This window comes from Carya illinoinensis, chromosome 14 (genome assembly GCF_018687715.1).
Source record: "Carya illinoinensis cultivar Pawnee chromosome 14, C.illinoinensisPawnee_v1, whole genome shotgun sequence".
Classification (NCBI taxonomy): Eukaryota; Viridiplantae; Streptophyta; class Magnoliopsida; order Fagales; family Juglandaceae; genus Carya; species Carya illinoinensis.
In genome coordinates this window covers 19004172-19020896 of record NC_056765.1, presented here as the reverse complement: position 1 = coordinate 19020896, position 16725 = coordinate 19004172, and the positions used below count along the sequence as shown (strand labels likewise).

The following is a 16725-nucleotide window of genomic DNA, read 5'->3' as shown; positions in this document are numbered from 1 at the left end:
GCATATTATTTGCCATCATATCTTTGAAAATGGCGAATAAAACACTGAAGTAAAGAGCAGTGGGAGCCAGAGCCTTTTTCTCATACTTGGGGATTGGTATTTATACTAGCATCCGAGAAGGGGGGCAGATCCTCTCTACCCTTGTGGGTCCTTTGTCCCCATCATGACTCTTGATCCAGTCTCATTAACGCGACGTTTGGCTCGAGCTGGATTGCCATAAATGCGGGGTGCTTCGACAAAGGCACCATTAATGCAGCACAGTTTCCCATTTGATGTGGCCATCTTGGTGTCTCTCCTGGTCCATCGATGAAGTAGTGTCAGAGATTGAAGGGCTCCCCTTTGCTTCACATTCACCCATGCTGATAAGTACTTGAGGGACCGGCAGAGCCCAAAGAGCTCGACGGCCCACACGACCACCCTGACTTGGCCCACAAGTCAGTTTGATGGGCCCCTCCTCATTTTGCTGAGCCTTGGGCTCTGCCCTGAGCCCATATGGCCACCCCACCTTAGCCTAGTGGTATGTAGGAAAATCCCCTTACAACCATCTTCCTTCAACTTCGCTCGTCGACTCCATCATTGATCAAGGTCATTTTTCTACTCCAAAAACAACAAACCACAGTAATAGCAGTGTCCTAATATTACAAGAACATTAAGTCATATCCTTTACTCATTTAATATAATAACCATTGTGGGTTCTGGGAATCACTCAAGTTATATACCATACTCAGAGTCATATCCTTTACCCATATGGCCACTCAAGTTTTGGAGTTGTGAACAATATTCTCTACAGCTAGAGAGTGCCCATATGGGTACAGTTTTAGAGTTTTGAAAGCTTCCGCTCTTCTTCTCTTTCCGATGTTTTTCCCCACTGTTTTTGTTTACCAGTATTTTATTTCTGGCCATATCTCTCCTATGCATGTTAAATGATTGTTTGAAGGTGGTGAAGAAGAGAAAAGCACTTGGATCCAAAACTTGTAATAGTGGTTTGGCATTTAAATGTGGATTAATCCGAAATATGACACAATTATATAATATTATATAAGAAGAGATATTGTAAACATCCAAAAATATGAAGATATTGCAAATTTATTGGTAGTTAGAGGAAATATTTGAAATGAATAAAAAAATATTAAAAGAAATAATATTAAAATAATATGAAAAAAATAGATAAATTGATGTATGACCTATTATAAAAGTTTTAGTGATATATTTTGAAGGACATGATAAAGAAACCATTATGAATATTTTGATGTATGGTATATTATAAAAGTCAATAGATAAAATAAAATTAAAAAAAAAATAGATTTTAATAATATATTTTAAAGAATATGACGAAAAGGCTATTGAAAATGCTATAAAAGAACGTAAAAACAGCCGTGTGATAAAGCCAGATGCTAGTAAGAAATAAAAGAAAGAATATATTAAAATGAAAATAAAGAAAGATAGGGAATTGGTATATAATAGCACCAAACAGAGAGAACTGTTTTAATTTTTTTTTTTAAATGGATTTTTACCTCAAATTTGAACAAGTTTTCGTTATTTGAAGAAATTTTTTTCAATTTTTTTTTATATTTTACATAAAACTATATTTTACATTATTAATTGTGAATGCTCTTAATTTTGCCAGTCTTACACAGAACAGTAGTACAAAATCATGGAAGGGGCTTCAAGGGAGGTAATTATGGAGGTCTCCGAAACATCCACGGAATAGGTAATTGTGATTTCATCTTTTTTATTTAATTTTTTAAAATCTATTAAAATTTTGTAAAAAATAAATAAAAATTAGAAATTTATTAAAAAAATATTTACTTAATAATTAAGTAAAAAAATTAAATAAATAAATAAATAAAAAGAAAACGGTGGCGACCATACGTAGGTGAGTTGACGGTGGCGACCAAAAGTATTTCCCATCATGGAATGATGCAGAAACTGAATACAGATAACGGTGAGTTGACGTTTCCCATGTGAAGAGGAGATGGAGGAAGTTTTTGTCTAATTCCAGTCTTTTTCGTCAATGTATCTCGACGCTCGATCCACTCCAACGTTTCTTTATTTTTATTATCTTCTTTACCGTGTAGACTGGACGACGTATCCCACTTCACAAAGAAATAACATTTTGCTTTTGGGCTTGGCCCCCAACATTCTTTGCAGTTGCGGGCTTTTACGCTGTTAAGTTCAAACTTCAAAAGCTCACCTTATGAAATCGGTTCGGGTGTTGTTGTTTCCTGTCATGTCACCGATGTTTTTGCTTTCTCTTTCTTTGTATGACTTTTCTTTCTCGTTATAAAAATTAATCAATTGCATGCTGTCACATCTGAGGCAACTTTCATTCTTTTAATTTTGGGTTGATGCCCGACGAAAGAATAATTGTGATGCTTTTCTAATTACTTTTATATTTTTTTATAAAAATATAAATATTTAAAGAATGTTAAAAAGAGTTATATGTTTATAGAAAAAAAAAAATTATTTTTAAGTGTATACCATGTCACGGTAGTTACCACAAAATAATATGTATTATGATATTTTGGTATAATAGTAATAATCTCCATGTCAATTAGTTTATTTATTGAAAATAATAATATATTTTTTTATTATCTCATAATGTAATATTAGATAATAGAATTATTAGATATAAGTAAGATCAGGTGATTTTTACAGCAAATAAACCAGAACATGAAATGACTGATCCGATAGAAATAGAATTCTTGACAGTGTTGAGGGACCTTCAAGTTTACTTTGTCTTTGAAAATTAATGAATTAGAGGTAGAAATAGATTTATTATTGGTGGTACTAGAGCTTATTAATGATTAGGAATCTATATCTATATGGGAAAATTTGGTCTTTAAAATTAGGAGGCTACTTCAAAGGTTTCCTACGGTGTCTGTTCAGCATAGAGGTCGTATGGTCAATGTTGTGGCCCATTGTTTGGCTAAACATTCATGACATATAGATGATCTTGTAATTTGGTGACACTCTTTTCTAGAGTTTGTTTATCAAGTCATTAAGCATGATGCTTTGATGTAATTGGTTGATTTTGATAAATAAAACAAGTGCTTTTGTTGATCAAAAAAATATTAGATAATATATTTACAAATAAAATATAATAAATAGTCTTTAATTATTTAAAATCACATCATAAAATAGTAAAAAAATAATGATAATAAAGATGATAAATAGTATTACTCTATTTATGAAAATGATAATATATTAAATACAGACGTAAGATATATAAGACTTATATATCCCCGTAAAAAAAATACATTTCATCATTAAAGTATCTTTAATGAATTTTAAATTTATCTTTCAACAATTTTTAAAGGAAATATAAGAAACTTATACATTCCCTTCTTGGAGAATCTCTTTAAGCCAAAAAGAATTCCGAAGTTATAGTCTAGCCGTGTCTAGTGAATGAATAAGGGCTCCAGGCCGTACTGATGCTTCTTCATCTGCATTGCTAAGAGATCGTCTAGACTGGTCAAAAGAGCATTCTGTGCAACTCTCAACGTCAGAGAGAGAGAGAGAGGGGCTCGCTGAAATAACTGCAACCATTAAAGAAAAGTTGGAACAAAATGAGTGCGGGCAGATAGACAAAAGACGCATTACTGAATGACAAATATTTAAATACTCACAAATAAATGTATTTTAATATAGTAAATCAAATTATAAAATTATTTTTATTATAAAATAAATTTAATATATTTATAAATCAAATTAATTTATAAATTTACTTTTAGTAACTTCTTTACGTATGTTGAAATTTTTTAAAGTACTAGTTTTTTCTTTTTAGTAACATTATGAAGTTTATTTATTCATCTTTATTTTTAAAGTCAAATTTAAATAAACTTATCACAATTTTATCTATATTAGTTTATTTATCTTCATAATGTTAAATAACTATGAACAGTCGTTATTCATATTTGAATATGTCATTTTCTTTTTTTAAATATTATTTTATTATTTTCTCTCTCCTACCAATTTTTTCTTTTCTCTTTTTTTCTCTTTTTTTTTCTCTTCTCTCTTTATTATTTTATTATTATTTGATCAAAAAATATATAATCTAATATAAAAAAATTTTTATATTTAAAATTAATCTTTAAAATATATAATTTTATATATAAAGATAAAGAAATTATTATCAATACTCTTAGTAAAATGGTAAGAGAGCAGGGCAGGGGAAAAAAGATTTTCAGAAAAGATTTAGATATCAAGAATCATACTTCCCATTAATATAATTACAAATCACACTGCAGTATATCCAGACTGATTTGTGGGATCCACTCAACCCGACATGCAGGGCTCTGAGACCTTCTGGTTGTTGGACACCTCTCTTCCCTCCTAACAACTCCACACCAGGCCATTACATGGAAGGATCTAGTCTGAAAATCCTTCGAATAACTTAAAAAATAAATTTATTTCTTAAATATAAAAAAATTCATAACATTATTAAAAGATACTTTTTTAATTATTAAATAAATAAATAAATTCGGACGCTACTTCGGAACCCAAATTCGGGTCCCCAAGTATTTCTGGTTAATGTTTTCTCATCAACGAATCCACTAAATGTGAAAAAACTGAGACAAAATATCTAGCCAAAGAACAGGGAGATAGGAGCAAAGAGAAAGCTCTTTTCTTTTCCATTCTCAGTGAGTAAAAATCTTGGCAGTTCCTTTCCTAGGAAAAACCTCGGTACAAATATTGCAAGATCGGTCACTTACCCAACTAATATTGGTTGGTGGATTCTAATCGTAATGAAAAATATTGGGATTTCTTGGAAATAGTTGTCATTGAATAACAAGCCTTTGGTACTTTGTCTGATCTATAGGAGAATCAGAGGCTTCACAAAGAACCCTTTTTCTGTTGATGCCACAGCTGGTGGGGGTACTATTGCAACGTAGAATGTTGGTGATTGAGTCTTGAGGGAGGAGCGCTGGCTGTGGTGGTGAAGAAATGGTCACCGGAGGAATCTGAAAGGACTCAAGTGGGGGAGGTGGATGCCGCCATTGGGGAAGTGGTCCGGCGAGAAGGAGAGTCTGAAGGAGTGGACCGGCATTCATCACTGCCTGCAAAAGCTTACCTTTTTCCGGTAATGGCTTCCCAGACACTAGCTGCTCTACTGTTGCTTGTGGCAAGGATTGTGGAATTGGGTCAACAACCGGAGAAGGTGAAACAATGCTCTCCTCACAATCTGAGGATGAGAGGCCATTGTTTGAGTCGATTCCTCTAATTCTTGGTTCGTCTTCAATGCTAGAATTTCCTGAAAGAGGAGCAGTTGGAGTTGGATGATGTTGGAGTAAGATCTTCTCAAGGAGGAGTCGACATTTCTCTTGTGCTTCGTCTCTCTCCCTGATGGCTTCCCTAAGCAGATCTTTGAAATGAATTAATTCCTCATCTTTCTTTCTAATCTCCTCTTGAGCTGCCAACCGTGTTTGATCAAGTTCCAAAGTTGTGTATAGAAGGGACGTTCTTAGCTCTTCCATTGTCTGTATGATTGAAATTGACAACACAATTAGCTCTCAAACAGCAGATAAAGGAACCCCATCATGCATTTTTCAAACGGAGAACCATGTTTACCTTCCCTTGGCAGTTGTAAACCCAGCTGAGTAGAGGGTTGCGTTGGTTGTTCATCTTCCTATAATTGGACTGAGATATTGAACGAGTCTTCACGCGCAGAGAGAGAGAGAGGGGTGAGGTGGAAGCAAGAGGTGGCCTTTTTGAGCGGTCCTTTGGCCTCTTATAGGAAGTGAAATTGCTAACATAAGATGTGGATTATGAAATTGTCTATCAATTTTTTTGAATAAATAGATTAGATTTAATTAACAAAATTATAAAATGAATTAAATATTTTAAAATAAATAATCGACTTTGTAAAACATAACGATTAGTTAAGAAAAAAAACCTTTTAAAAAAAATTTTAAATGTAAAACCTTACAGGGTAGTCAAATCTAGAAAAATTAATCTTATTGTTTGAAAAATAATTACAAGGCAATCATCAATTACAAATTCTTTACAATTCGACTATCTTACTTGCCTAGACAAACGACTCGTTTGTCTTCTACCGTAATAGCAGCTAGAACCTCTAACGATTTTCAAATGTTGACTTCTCTTCTAAAACTCTAGAGGTTGAAATCCAATTGATATTACTTCACATTTAAAGCACGATCATACTCAAGAAAATATGATAAACCAAATGAAAATCTTCAAGTGAATTTTCTCTCATAAATGTTTAGAATATACTCTCTAGAATTCGTGGCTCAAACTCTTTTCTTAAATACAAAACCGAATCCGTTTAAATAGAAAGTCTAGAAAGAGTTTCAGTCACAGTTGGATTCTTCTAACAGTTATTAATAGTCGCGAAAACGTGTTCTAACGGACTACTAATATTTCACGATAACATTCTTCTGTATTGACTAATATCTGTTTAGCTTTCTTCTGAATATATACAGATCTATTAGAACTCGATTTTAACCTTAATGACTTATTTAAACAATATTTAAGACTTCTAGATAAATTCAATATTATTTAGAGATAAATCAATAATTATTTTTATATTCATCCAACAATTTCAAATAATACGATAAGATAAATTTTATCATTTAGTCATTTAATCCTATCAAATTTTTATCTTTACAGGAAGTACTTGTCATTGTTCTTTTACCCTATATATTGCTAGAAAATAAAATAAAAATAAAAGAGAAAAAAGAAAATGAATGAAGTGTGTCCATGTTACTTGCCACTTGGCTTATCAAGGAGAAAGACAATTGATAAATAGAAACTACAATCAATCGTTTGCCCCTTAAGTTGGAGATTTACGCTTCTACCACTTTCATGTTCTTATTCCTAGAAAATGAGACAAATTAAAATAGTTAGATCATACAGTTATGGTCTTAAACGGTACCTTAAGAACGCCAGTGTTTGTGCCGCGCTGCCCATGTGTCCGTTGGCCCCATGTGCCGATTTTAAGACGTGACGTGAGCGCACGCACTTGTTGGCCGGAACTCGGAAGCGTGATTTCACGAGGTGACACGGAACTCATGTGCGGTTCTATACCGTTGGTCATATGGCAGCACTTCTAATAATTTCCTGGAAGTTTCAGCGACATAAATTTACTGAGTAGGAGCCAGGAGGAATGAGCTATAGCGGGAGAGAGTTGTGTTTTTGTTTTTTTCAGAAGTGTTAAATATATTAAAAATCTATTTATCATATCTTCCTTATTTTTTAATTATTTAATATCACATAAATGAATAATTAGAAAATAATAAATAGTATTTTCCTTTCATTTTTTTGAGCGAGGAAGAAATTATTTTCTAGACAGGGCCTTGACGGTGACAAAACATACGACAGTTCTAGCCTTCTAGGTTGTTCCCTTGATTTGCTTTTCTCGGTGTGGTTTAGACAAAAACGCAAACGGCCAAAAGCAGAGCAACCCAACTCCGACATGCTCTGCTCTGCTCTGTCTCACGCATAGACTAGATCATTGCCCCAAAAAAAAATTGAAGAAAAAGTCAAATTTCTCTGCTCAGACTCGCGAGGTGAATCATTTCTCAGCGATAAAAGCGGGAGCAAGAAAACCCTACGGATGCTGACGTTCTTTAGGCTTCATTCCTGCAATCTTTTAGGTCTCACATGGAGATGCTTTCGTCCACTCCCAACTCGAATGTTATGTTTGTTTTTAGGAGATAAAAGTTGAGATTAATATAAAAAATTAAATAATTAAAACAAAAAGCCATTATCAAAGATCCTGTTTTGAACTGAGAGATAAAATGTGATGAAATAATTTTAGATAAATATAAAAATTAAATAAAATATTATTATTTTTATTTTAAAATTTAAAAAAATGAATTGAGAATTGAAAAAATTAAATTGTTTGTTATATTTTATGTAAAAGTTTAAAAAGTTATAATAATGAAATAAAATGAGGTGAGATAAGATTATTTCCCAATCCAAACCACTTATCACATTTTCTAATATAGAATATTTTACGAGAAGCAATCGAGTAATTTCAAGCTTTAATTTAATCGAATTCGATGGAGTATTTTGATTCTTAAGTATTGTCACTAGAAGACATAAAAAGATGGAGAAGGTGGTGGTAAAATCAAACAATGGGAGCTTAGCCGCTGAAAAAGAATGTTAAACCTTGATTCCGTCAAGATCAGTTGGTGCCTCGTAAATTTACAAACAGAAAGAAAGAAGAGTCGTGTGATTGGAAAGGTTGGCTAACCTCTAAGCAAATGATTGATTTACTGAGTATATTAATGTATGAGAGACTTGAGTCTTGCTAAAAATATATTTTTAAACCACATATTGGGTAGGATTAATCTTTTAACTTTTACGTGGATTTTGGAAAGAATTTTTATATTATTTTATTACTGTAAAGAATGGAATGGCCAAGACCAACTATCGCAGGTTGTCTGCTTACAAAAAAAATAATAATAATACATAAATATCGCAGGTCGTCGAGGCCCCCCAAAAAAATTTAAAATTAAAAATTACGGTTTCCAGATTGATTTTTTTCTTTTCTCCGTTCGCTTGCCTTATCTATTAAGGTTTATTTTATTAAGTTTTATTTTACTTTTTTCAAGGTAAAAAACAAACAAATCAACAACTTTTGACAACTTTCGAGAAAAACGCACGATACAAATAGATCCATTATTTTAAAATCATTTTAAAAAAATTAATGGTTTTACAAAAATTGCTATGCGTGATTCTCAAGCATTGCCCACATCTGTGTGCACTCATCATGCGTTAAATTATCAGACTCAAATAGATTCACTATTTTCAAATTGTTCTAAAGAAAGTGATGATTTTGTAAAAATCACCATGCGTGATTCTCAAGCGCCACCCACATCTGTGTGCACTCCTCATGCGTTAGATCACCGGACTCATCATCGCTAAACCTTTTATGTTTAACCTCTGTAATTGAAAAGAGACAAGCATGTTATCTTCATAAGCCGTCACAGATTCTAAAATTTACACGAGTTGGTCCAAATTGTAATTCATCCTCTTTCGCATCTGTCTTACTGTTTTCTTTTTTGGTTTCCTTATTATTAATTAAAAAAATTTAAAAAAAATTATCTCTTGGACTTTTGTATGTAGAGATTTAATCATTTCTTTTTATAAAATGCGAGGTTGAATCTTTATTTAGGTAGAAAATATTCTCTCTTGAATGTTTGTTTATAGAGAGTATCATCACTAGTAAAGACCAGACCAATCACAAAAAGAAATAGTGTATTAATGGAATTTCAAATAAATTATTTTGATTTATGATATCATGTTTGATATGGAAATATTTCAAAATATATCATATCATAATGTAAATTTCTCTGATAAATTAATGATAACAATTTTTCTAAAAATAAAACTAAAAATTATCTCAGCTCGTCTCGACTCTCGATCTTGTAATACTGTTTCATAGATTTTGTTTGGTCAGTAGAATAAACCTTATATACTCCATCTGATCTCCTAATTTTATTTTAGTTTTTTCTTTGCCTATCTCTTCAAGCAGGCTTCAAATTATAAATATTCTCCGATTCGAGCTTAGGAGGTGAAAATTGTCTTTTAATTAAATCTTTCAATGCATATAAATAAGTAATCGAGTCTGCCTATTATTATTATTATTATTATTATTATTATTATTATTATTATTATTATTATTATTATAGCTTACGATCGGCCAAATGAAAAAGTTAAAAAAAAAAAAAAAACTCCAATTTTGTTGAACAAAAATATTGAAGATGATTTGTGTAGCTCAAGGTGTGCAAATACTCGAAAAAAATTGGACTCTTTTAAAAAAAAAAAAAAAAATCCATTTTTGCGTGTTGTTTCACTTTTCTCAGAAAGCCTGTATAGAGTTTATTACCTTTCACTTTCTACGTAATATTACTCAAAAAATATATTGAGATGAGAAGAAGGTAATTGTTTAGGTTTGAATCTCAAAGAAATTTGATAAAAGGATATCATCATCAATAGAAAATGAGAGACGTGGTAATAATTGTAACAGTAAAATATCTTAAAGCTCTACTACCTATAAGTTAGTGCATGTTTAGAATTATGGTGGGAAATATAACTTATAATTTTAAGACATATAGCTTATAACTTAAATAATAAGTTCTATACTTTAAAAATTGTTTATTGTTTGATAAACATGTATCTAAAGTACTTTTAAAATTAGTTATATTAATTTTTAAAAAATATAGAGTTATCTGTAGGAGGTTTTTAATAAAAGTTTTAATTTGGAACTTTAAAAAAAATAGATTTTCAGCTTTTTTTAGGTAATTAAAGTATTTGTTATAAATTTACTGAATATATCATTTTTTCTTTAAAAGAGTTTTTAAACAATTAAAAACACTTTTTAAACTTTCAAACTCAATTCCAAACAGGCTCTTAGTGTGTAAATACGCAATTTATTGTAAAATCAACAGTAAAAAATCATAAAATAAAAATAAATTTTTATGCAAATGTACGACAGACTTTTCACATCAGTGATGCATTTGAGTATCATTACATATAGCTACTACTTTGGCATATAATATAAGTTGTATCAAAGGACTCATAATTAATTAATTGATTCAGCTGATGATCAACTTCTAGAAGTCTCACAAGATATTGGGAGCTGTTAAAGCGATATGTAATTTTTAACAAATTTCATAAAGCAAATGAAAGATGTGGGGGGGGGGGGGGAGATCGAATCATGTACTCCGAAGCAGCTTCTCATGGCACTGATGACCTTTTGACTCCAGGAATGCCTGCATGTGCAAGTTCACGCCCATGATGGACTACACGATTGAATACAACCCTACAAAATAGATAAGTATATTTCCCATTTCAATCTCTTTCTCTAATGCTCAAATATTATAAGGTCTAGGAAAATAATTTTATTGGTCAGAGAAAGAAGCTGGTAACCAAACTTTGCCACCGATATTTACCAAAAGAAAGTTGATCATGGACCCCTTTTGAACAACAAAGTCCTAGCTAGTTGATGGAAAGATGGCTTCTATTTGACAAATCCGAGACCTGCAAACTATTGGAAAGATGCACGTGTTTGGCATGAAAGAAAGTTTCATTTTCTTTTTTCAGAAAAGATTTTTCAAATTCAATCTTTAAATCTTGGAGAAAAAATCTTTATTTCTCCAAAATACTTTCAATTAATTATTTGCAGCTTAGATTTCAATAAAAGAATAATATGAAAAAACCAAAAACAAAACAAAAGTCAAAACAACTTTTTAAAAAATCCTAAAAATTATGTTTCAAATTTACTCATTCGCTTTTAATTACCAATCCCAACACAAATCATATTTTAAGAAATCCTATTTAACTGATTTTCAAAGATTTCACAACAGCAAATAAAAACTATAAATATCTCAAAATTATCTTAAAAGAATATTCCTCAGATATTCTTAACATTTTTCCAACCTAAAGATACCCTAAAGTCAATGTAGACAATTACCGTCCATGTGTGTGTGGGGAAAACATAACATGTCATATTCGACAACCTTTTACAATTTTGTGGCTCACATGTATTATACAATTTGGAGAGAGATAAACACATCATGCATATTCCATTACATTATATGCTTAAGTCAACATTGCCATGTATCTAATGAAAAGTGTTAAATTACATACAATCACTTTTATATATTTTTTATACATTTTATTAATTTGATTGATCAAAATAATTATTTTATATTTAAAAAAATAATGCAACAAATCATATCAGTGGAAGTGTATTAATTTGATTGATCAAAATAATTATTTTATATTTAAAAAAATAATACAACAAATCATATCAGTGGTGTGAATAAAAAATATGCAAAAATACTAATTACACATAGAATTTTTGAAATCCTCCTTCGTATGGTGTCTATCTCTCTCCTCATTTTAAAAAATAGTTAAATTAAAAAGCAATAGAAAATCTCCATCTAGGACTTTCCACCAACTAGCCTAATATTGTAGCCTGCATACATATATGTAAGTGATGTACTAGCTTAGCTGAGCAGTGGCAAACTCATTGCAGTTTTGTTTTGATTTTACCTGAAATAGTTTTCAAGTTAATTAGTCATTTTACTCTTATTGCAGTTAAATATCTATTTGGTTTCTTGTTTTACAATTATTTTAGTAAAAAAACCTATAGGTTTCATAGGGCAAAAATTCTTTGTCATAGGCTTTGTTTTTAAAAGAAGCAAATAAAAATGATCCTACTGTCCATATCCAATCTATCTCTAAAAATTCTGTGTCATAGACTTTTGGTATTGAAAAGATCGATCATATATTGATTAAAGTCATGAAAAAATGGTTTGAAGAATTTTGAGAAAATAGTTGGAAAGCAAACGTGGCATAGATAAATTGTTTGGCTGTATGTAGAAGAAGTTGGTCGGGATTTGCATGCTCTGGTCCCACTCAATGAACATGGAAATCGTGGAAAGCCAACCTCAGCTAGATACCCAGAACGTTTTAAATTTGGAGGAATAACACATTTTATATATGGCCTGATGATATGCTAATCAACCCATGGAGGAACGTGTTTGGCATGGTCTTCCTCAATATAGGAGCTAGTACTCTCGCAACCTTAAACTCGTTGAAGTTGCCAAACGGTGGTGCATTTCCAAGCCAATCCTGTGGGGCCACTTCAAGGAGAAATGTTTAAGACGCAACTTCCTGAGAATAACCTAAAAGGCCAAGGCAGCGCATGAAGGGGTGGCATAGCGGTCAAGCCGTAAGGATCAGACGTTCTTGATTCAAAATTCTGCATCCACATGACTATATATGGACTTATCGTTTATACCGGAGAATGAATTCTCTTTTACTTATTTGACATGTGCTTGCGTGAAACTCATGAGATCATGTCAAAAATTTGTGTATTTCAAAGTTAGTCGAGACTTTGATTGCAAACACTTCCTCATTTGTTTTCACAAATGAATGATATGAGTTAAGATTTAAGTTGAAAGTTAAATAAAATATTATTAAAATATATTTTTCTAATATTATTTTTATTTTGATATTTGAAAACGTTGAATTGTTTATTTTATTTTGTGTAAAGTTTTAAAAAAATTGTAATAATTAGATGAGCTGAGTTTAAAAACCAAACAGTTCCTTAGTTGAAATTCTATACACCCATAAAATTAGTCTGAGCTTTATTATCAAATTCTGAGTACCAATAAAGAAAAAAATTGAAATAACTCTAAAAGATAAGGCATTAGAATGAGCTTGTGTGACACAAAGCTGATTAATGTTTGAAGAGGCGCTATGCCCCCAAACTCTTTTTTAGGTTTCTCATATTAGTGATCGAAATCATACTTCCTTCTAAATGGTACTCGAAATGGGATTTGATCCTTTAAAGTTCATAAGAAACTCTAAAATAAAAAGTGAAAGAAAGATAAATACATAAAATAGATGCATAATAAATATTAAGCTTGTAATCGGACAGCCATAAATACTGTGTAATCAACTATGTATCTCTATTTCTATTTTAACTTTAGGCCTTACATGAGTTCTTGTATGAACTATAAATATGAGATTCATATGATTGGTCTTTCACAATCTCAAGGACACTCGAATATGCTTGGATGGTAAGATGATAATTTTTAGTTTTAGATAAAAATTGAAAGTTGAATAAAATATTATTTTTTAATATTATTATTATTTTAGAATTTAAAAAAGTTGAATGGTTTATTATATTTTATGTGAAAATTTGAAAAACTTATAATGATGAGATAAGATAAAATGAGAATTTTGGAAAAGTTGGGAAGTGATATCAACTCATTTCATCTCATTATTATAAATTTTTCAAATTTTCACATAAAATATAATAAATAATTCAAAATTTTCAAATCTCAATTCAATTTTTTCAAATCCCAAAACAATAATAATAACATTTTATTTAACTTTTATTCTTCATCTAAAACTATCACATCTCATCTCATCCAATATCATCTCTAAATTCAAACCAAGCTTCAAGGATTCATATTTCAATCCCATGCTAAATAAAAGTTACCACTTTTAACTAACATTGCTAGATTATGAAATAGAACCATCATTCTTCTATATAATTAGAAAAACTCTTATTGCAGTCGCCTGGTGCAACCTTGAGGCAAACGGGTCTCACATGAATAAAATAAAAACGCACCATTCAATGAAATAACAATGCACCATTTCAACGAATTTAGTTCATTTTGACATTTTCCCAAATCTACCCTACCTCCTTCGGTTTCCCTCCCTCTCTTTTTTTCTCTCCCTTGATTTCTCTCCCTTGAAGACGATTTTCATTTCGTTGTCATTGAGACTCTCAGTTTTTCTCTCCCTCAAAGACGAAGACCTCTCTCCCTAGGACAAATAAACAAGTGTTTAGAGACCTATCGTCGGGTTGTAAATATTGTCATTTATTACATTATAATCTTCCTTTTCAATTACATATCTTGTATGCCTAAAATTAGGTCTCTCTGGTTGTAAATATATGAGATCATGAATAGAAATAAATGTGAGATAAAAGTCAATTTTCTATAGGCTTCTTTTCCTATTCTACTTTTATTGTATTTTTTTTTTAATCTAACGTGGCGTCGCGACTGCACATCGGTTGCATAACTCGACTGTATGTAGAAGAATTGATACAATTATAATCCTTGAATCATCTTCAAATGAGACATAAATAATTAAATAATTTTTTTATTTATCCATAAATTATTTTAAACTACATTAATTTACATGATAATATTTTTGAAGAGGTTTACTATATACAAGCACAGTCGTGCACTAATATGTATATCAATACTGATTTATTCACATTTAAAATTTAAATTAACATTGTTTTCAATAAAATTTATTTTTTAACTAATTATATTATATTAGTGCACAGATTAATGTATAATTGTACTTATAACTATATTTTTCTATTTTTAAATTACATTATGCCATGACTTTTATAGCTTGACTATTATAGCTGCCAGCTGGACATGATCAGCTTCATTATTTACGTATTCTTTTTAGGATAGTGCTACGGCCACTGCTGAGGACTCCAGCTGGGAGCTTCCGCTAGGTCAAAATATTTTTTTCTATTTTTCTATTTTTTTCACATTATTTTTTTAATATTTAAAAAAATATAAAAAATTCATAATAATATTAAATAATTTTTATTTAATTATTAAGAAAAAAAAATTAAAAAGAGTAACTCCCAACGAGATCCCTTAGCGGGCGATCTAACATTTTCCTTCTTTTTAATTCCTACTCGGACCCACATCATGTTTGATGCCAGAGAATGCATCATGATCATACACGAAGTGGGTTGGGTTGCAACAATGACTTTGTCGTGCCATGTCGATGGCAACATGGGACAGCAAGATTCTTCTGTTAGTCATAAATGATTGAGGACAATGTCAGGGTGATTAGATATATAAATAATATTTTTATTAACTTTTTAAATATTTTTTACACGCCTTTAATTATTAAAAAAATATAAATTTATAATAATCATTTTTTTAATTATTAAAAAAATAAAAATATATAAGTGAGTATTAAACATATTTAATAGTCATATTATTATTTTCAATTATTAATATATTTCGTACAATACTGATATAGAAAAGTGATATTTATAATATTAAAATATGTAAATTTTACTCTTTTTAAAAAAATAAAAATTTTATATATAGTTATTTTTATGTATTATTTGTATATTAATATAATTAATTTTGTCATTTTTTAATATAAATAATTGATTTAATTAATTATATTAATTGAGTGAGTAAATAATATATAAAAATAATTATATATAATAGAATTAAAAAATAAATAAATATAAAATTAATTAATTTTTTCCTTGCATCACACGAAAATTGAAGACTTTTAACTCTATCCAGTAGCATCGATGGCACATAGGCATCCAATCCAATCTGCTTGCAAAAGCTTTTCCAGCAAATGTCAAATCAATATTGAGATTATTTTTTCTTTTTAAATGTGAATGAGAATATGACACCGGAAGCTTCGTGGCACATTTCCATAAGATTAGAGAAAATTCCGAGTGAAAAATGTGAAAAGAATTGGTACTCAAAAGTCAAGAACGGATTTCGTCCACTAGAGGGATGAAACGGTCAATTCCTCTTTTACTTCTGGCTTTATAATTTTACGACTCATAAATAAGGTCAATTCCTCTTTTACTTCTTGCTTTATAATTTTACGACACATAAATAAAATTACGTATTAATTTATATATTAATATTAATTTATTTATATTTAAAATTTAAATTAATATTATTTTTAATAAAATTAATTATATTAAATTAATATATATATTAATACACAATTACATTTATAATTATATTTTTCCTTTTCTTTCTACTTATGCAGTCGATTAATTTGTACGTGCGGAAATGATCATGATCTACATATCTTGCTAGTGGTGGTAGTAGCAAATTACGGGCTGATGTGTCATTCTTGTGACATCTGTCACTCTTCATCCATTACAGTGCACTGTGCATTTGCCGCTGCCAGTTGCCCCGATTCGCACGACATCATTGCCAACATAGCCCAACATACGAGGTTGGTTGGGAATTTTGAAATCTTTTCTCGACTTTGCGACTTTTTACATCTCCTGTTTTTGATATTTTTTTGGGTAAATTGTGGATGTATTTACTGTCCCAACGGTGCAATTTATTTGCTCGCTTGGTTGTGTGCTTGTTTCCATTCGGTGACGTTTGCCGAACATAAATATTTTTTAATTTTTCATAATTTAATTTTTAA

The 16725-nt window shown here is 30.4% G+C and overlaps 1 protein-coding gene across 1 annotated transcript; it reads right to left on the bottom strand.

Moving 5' to 3' along the window:
* Positions 1–4607: 4607 nt before the first annotated feature.
* On the bottom strand, positions 4608–5722 carry LOC122293885. Its single transcript, XM_043102322.1, has 2 exons — positions 5572–5722; positions 4608–5480 (listed from the first exon to the last, which is right to left on the bottom strand). The coding sequence occupies exons 1-2, from the start codon at positions 5623–5625 to the stop codon at positions 4782–4784; spliced, it is 753 nt and encodes a 250-aa protein (XP_042958256.1). The 5' UTR covers positions 5626–5722; the 3' UTR covers positions 4608–4781.
* Positions 5723–16725: the final 11003 nt, after the last annotated feature.

Excerpts from the sequence above, each read along its gene's own strand:
- LOC122293885 (XM_043102322.1), bottom strand. The coding sequence starts at position 5,625 with ATGAACAACCAACGCAACCCTCTACTCAGCTGGGTTTACAACTGCCAA. Across the intron at positions 5,481-5,571 it reads TTTACAACTGCCAAGGGAAG|ACAATGGAAGAGCTAAGAAC; the intron begins GTAAACATGGTT and ends TCAATCATACAG.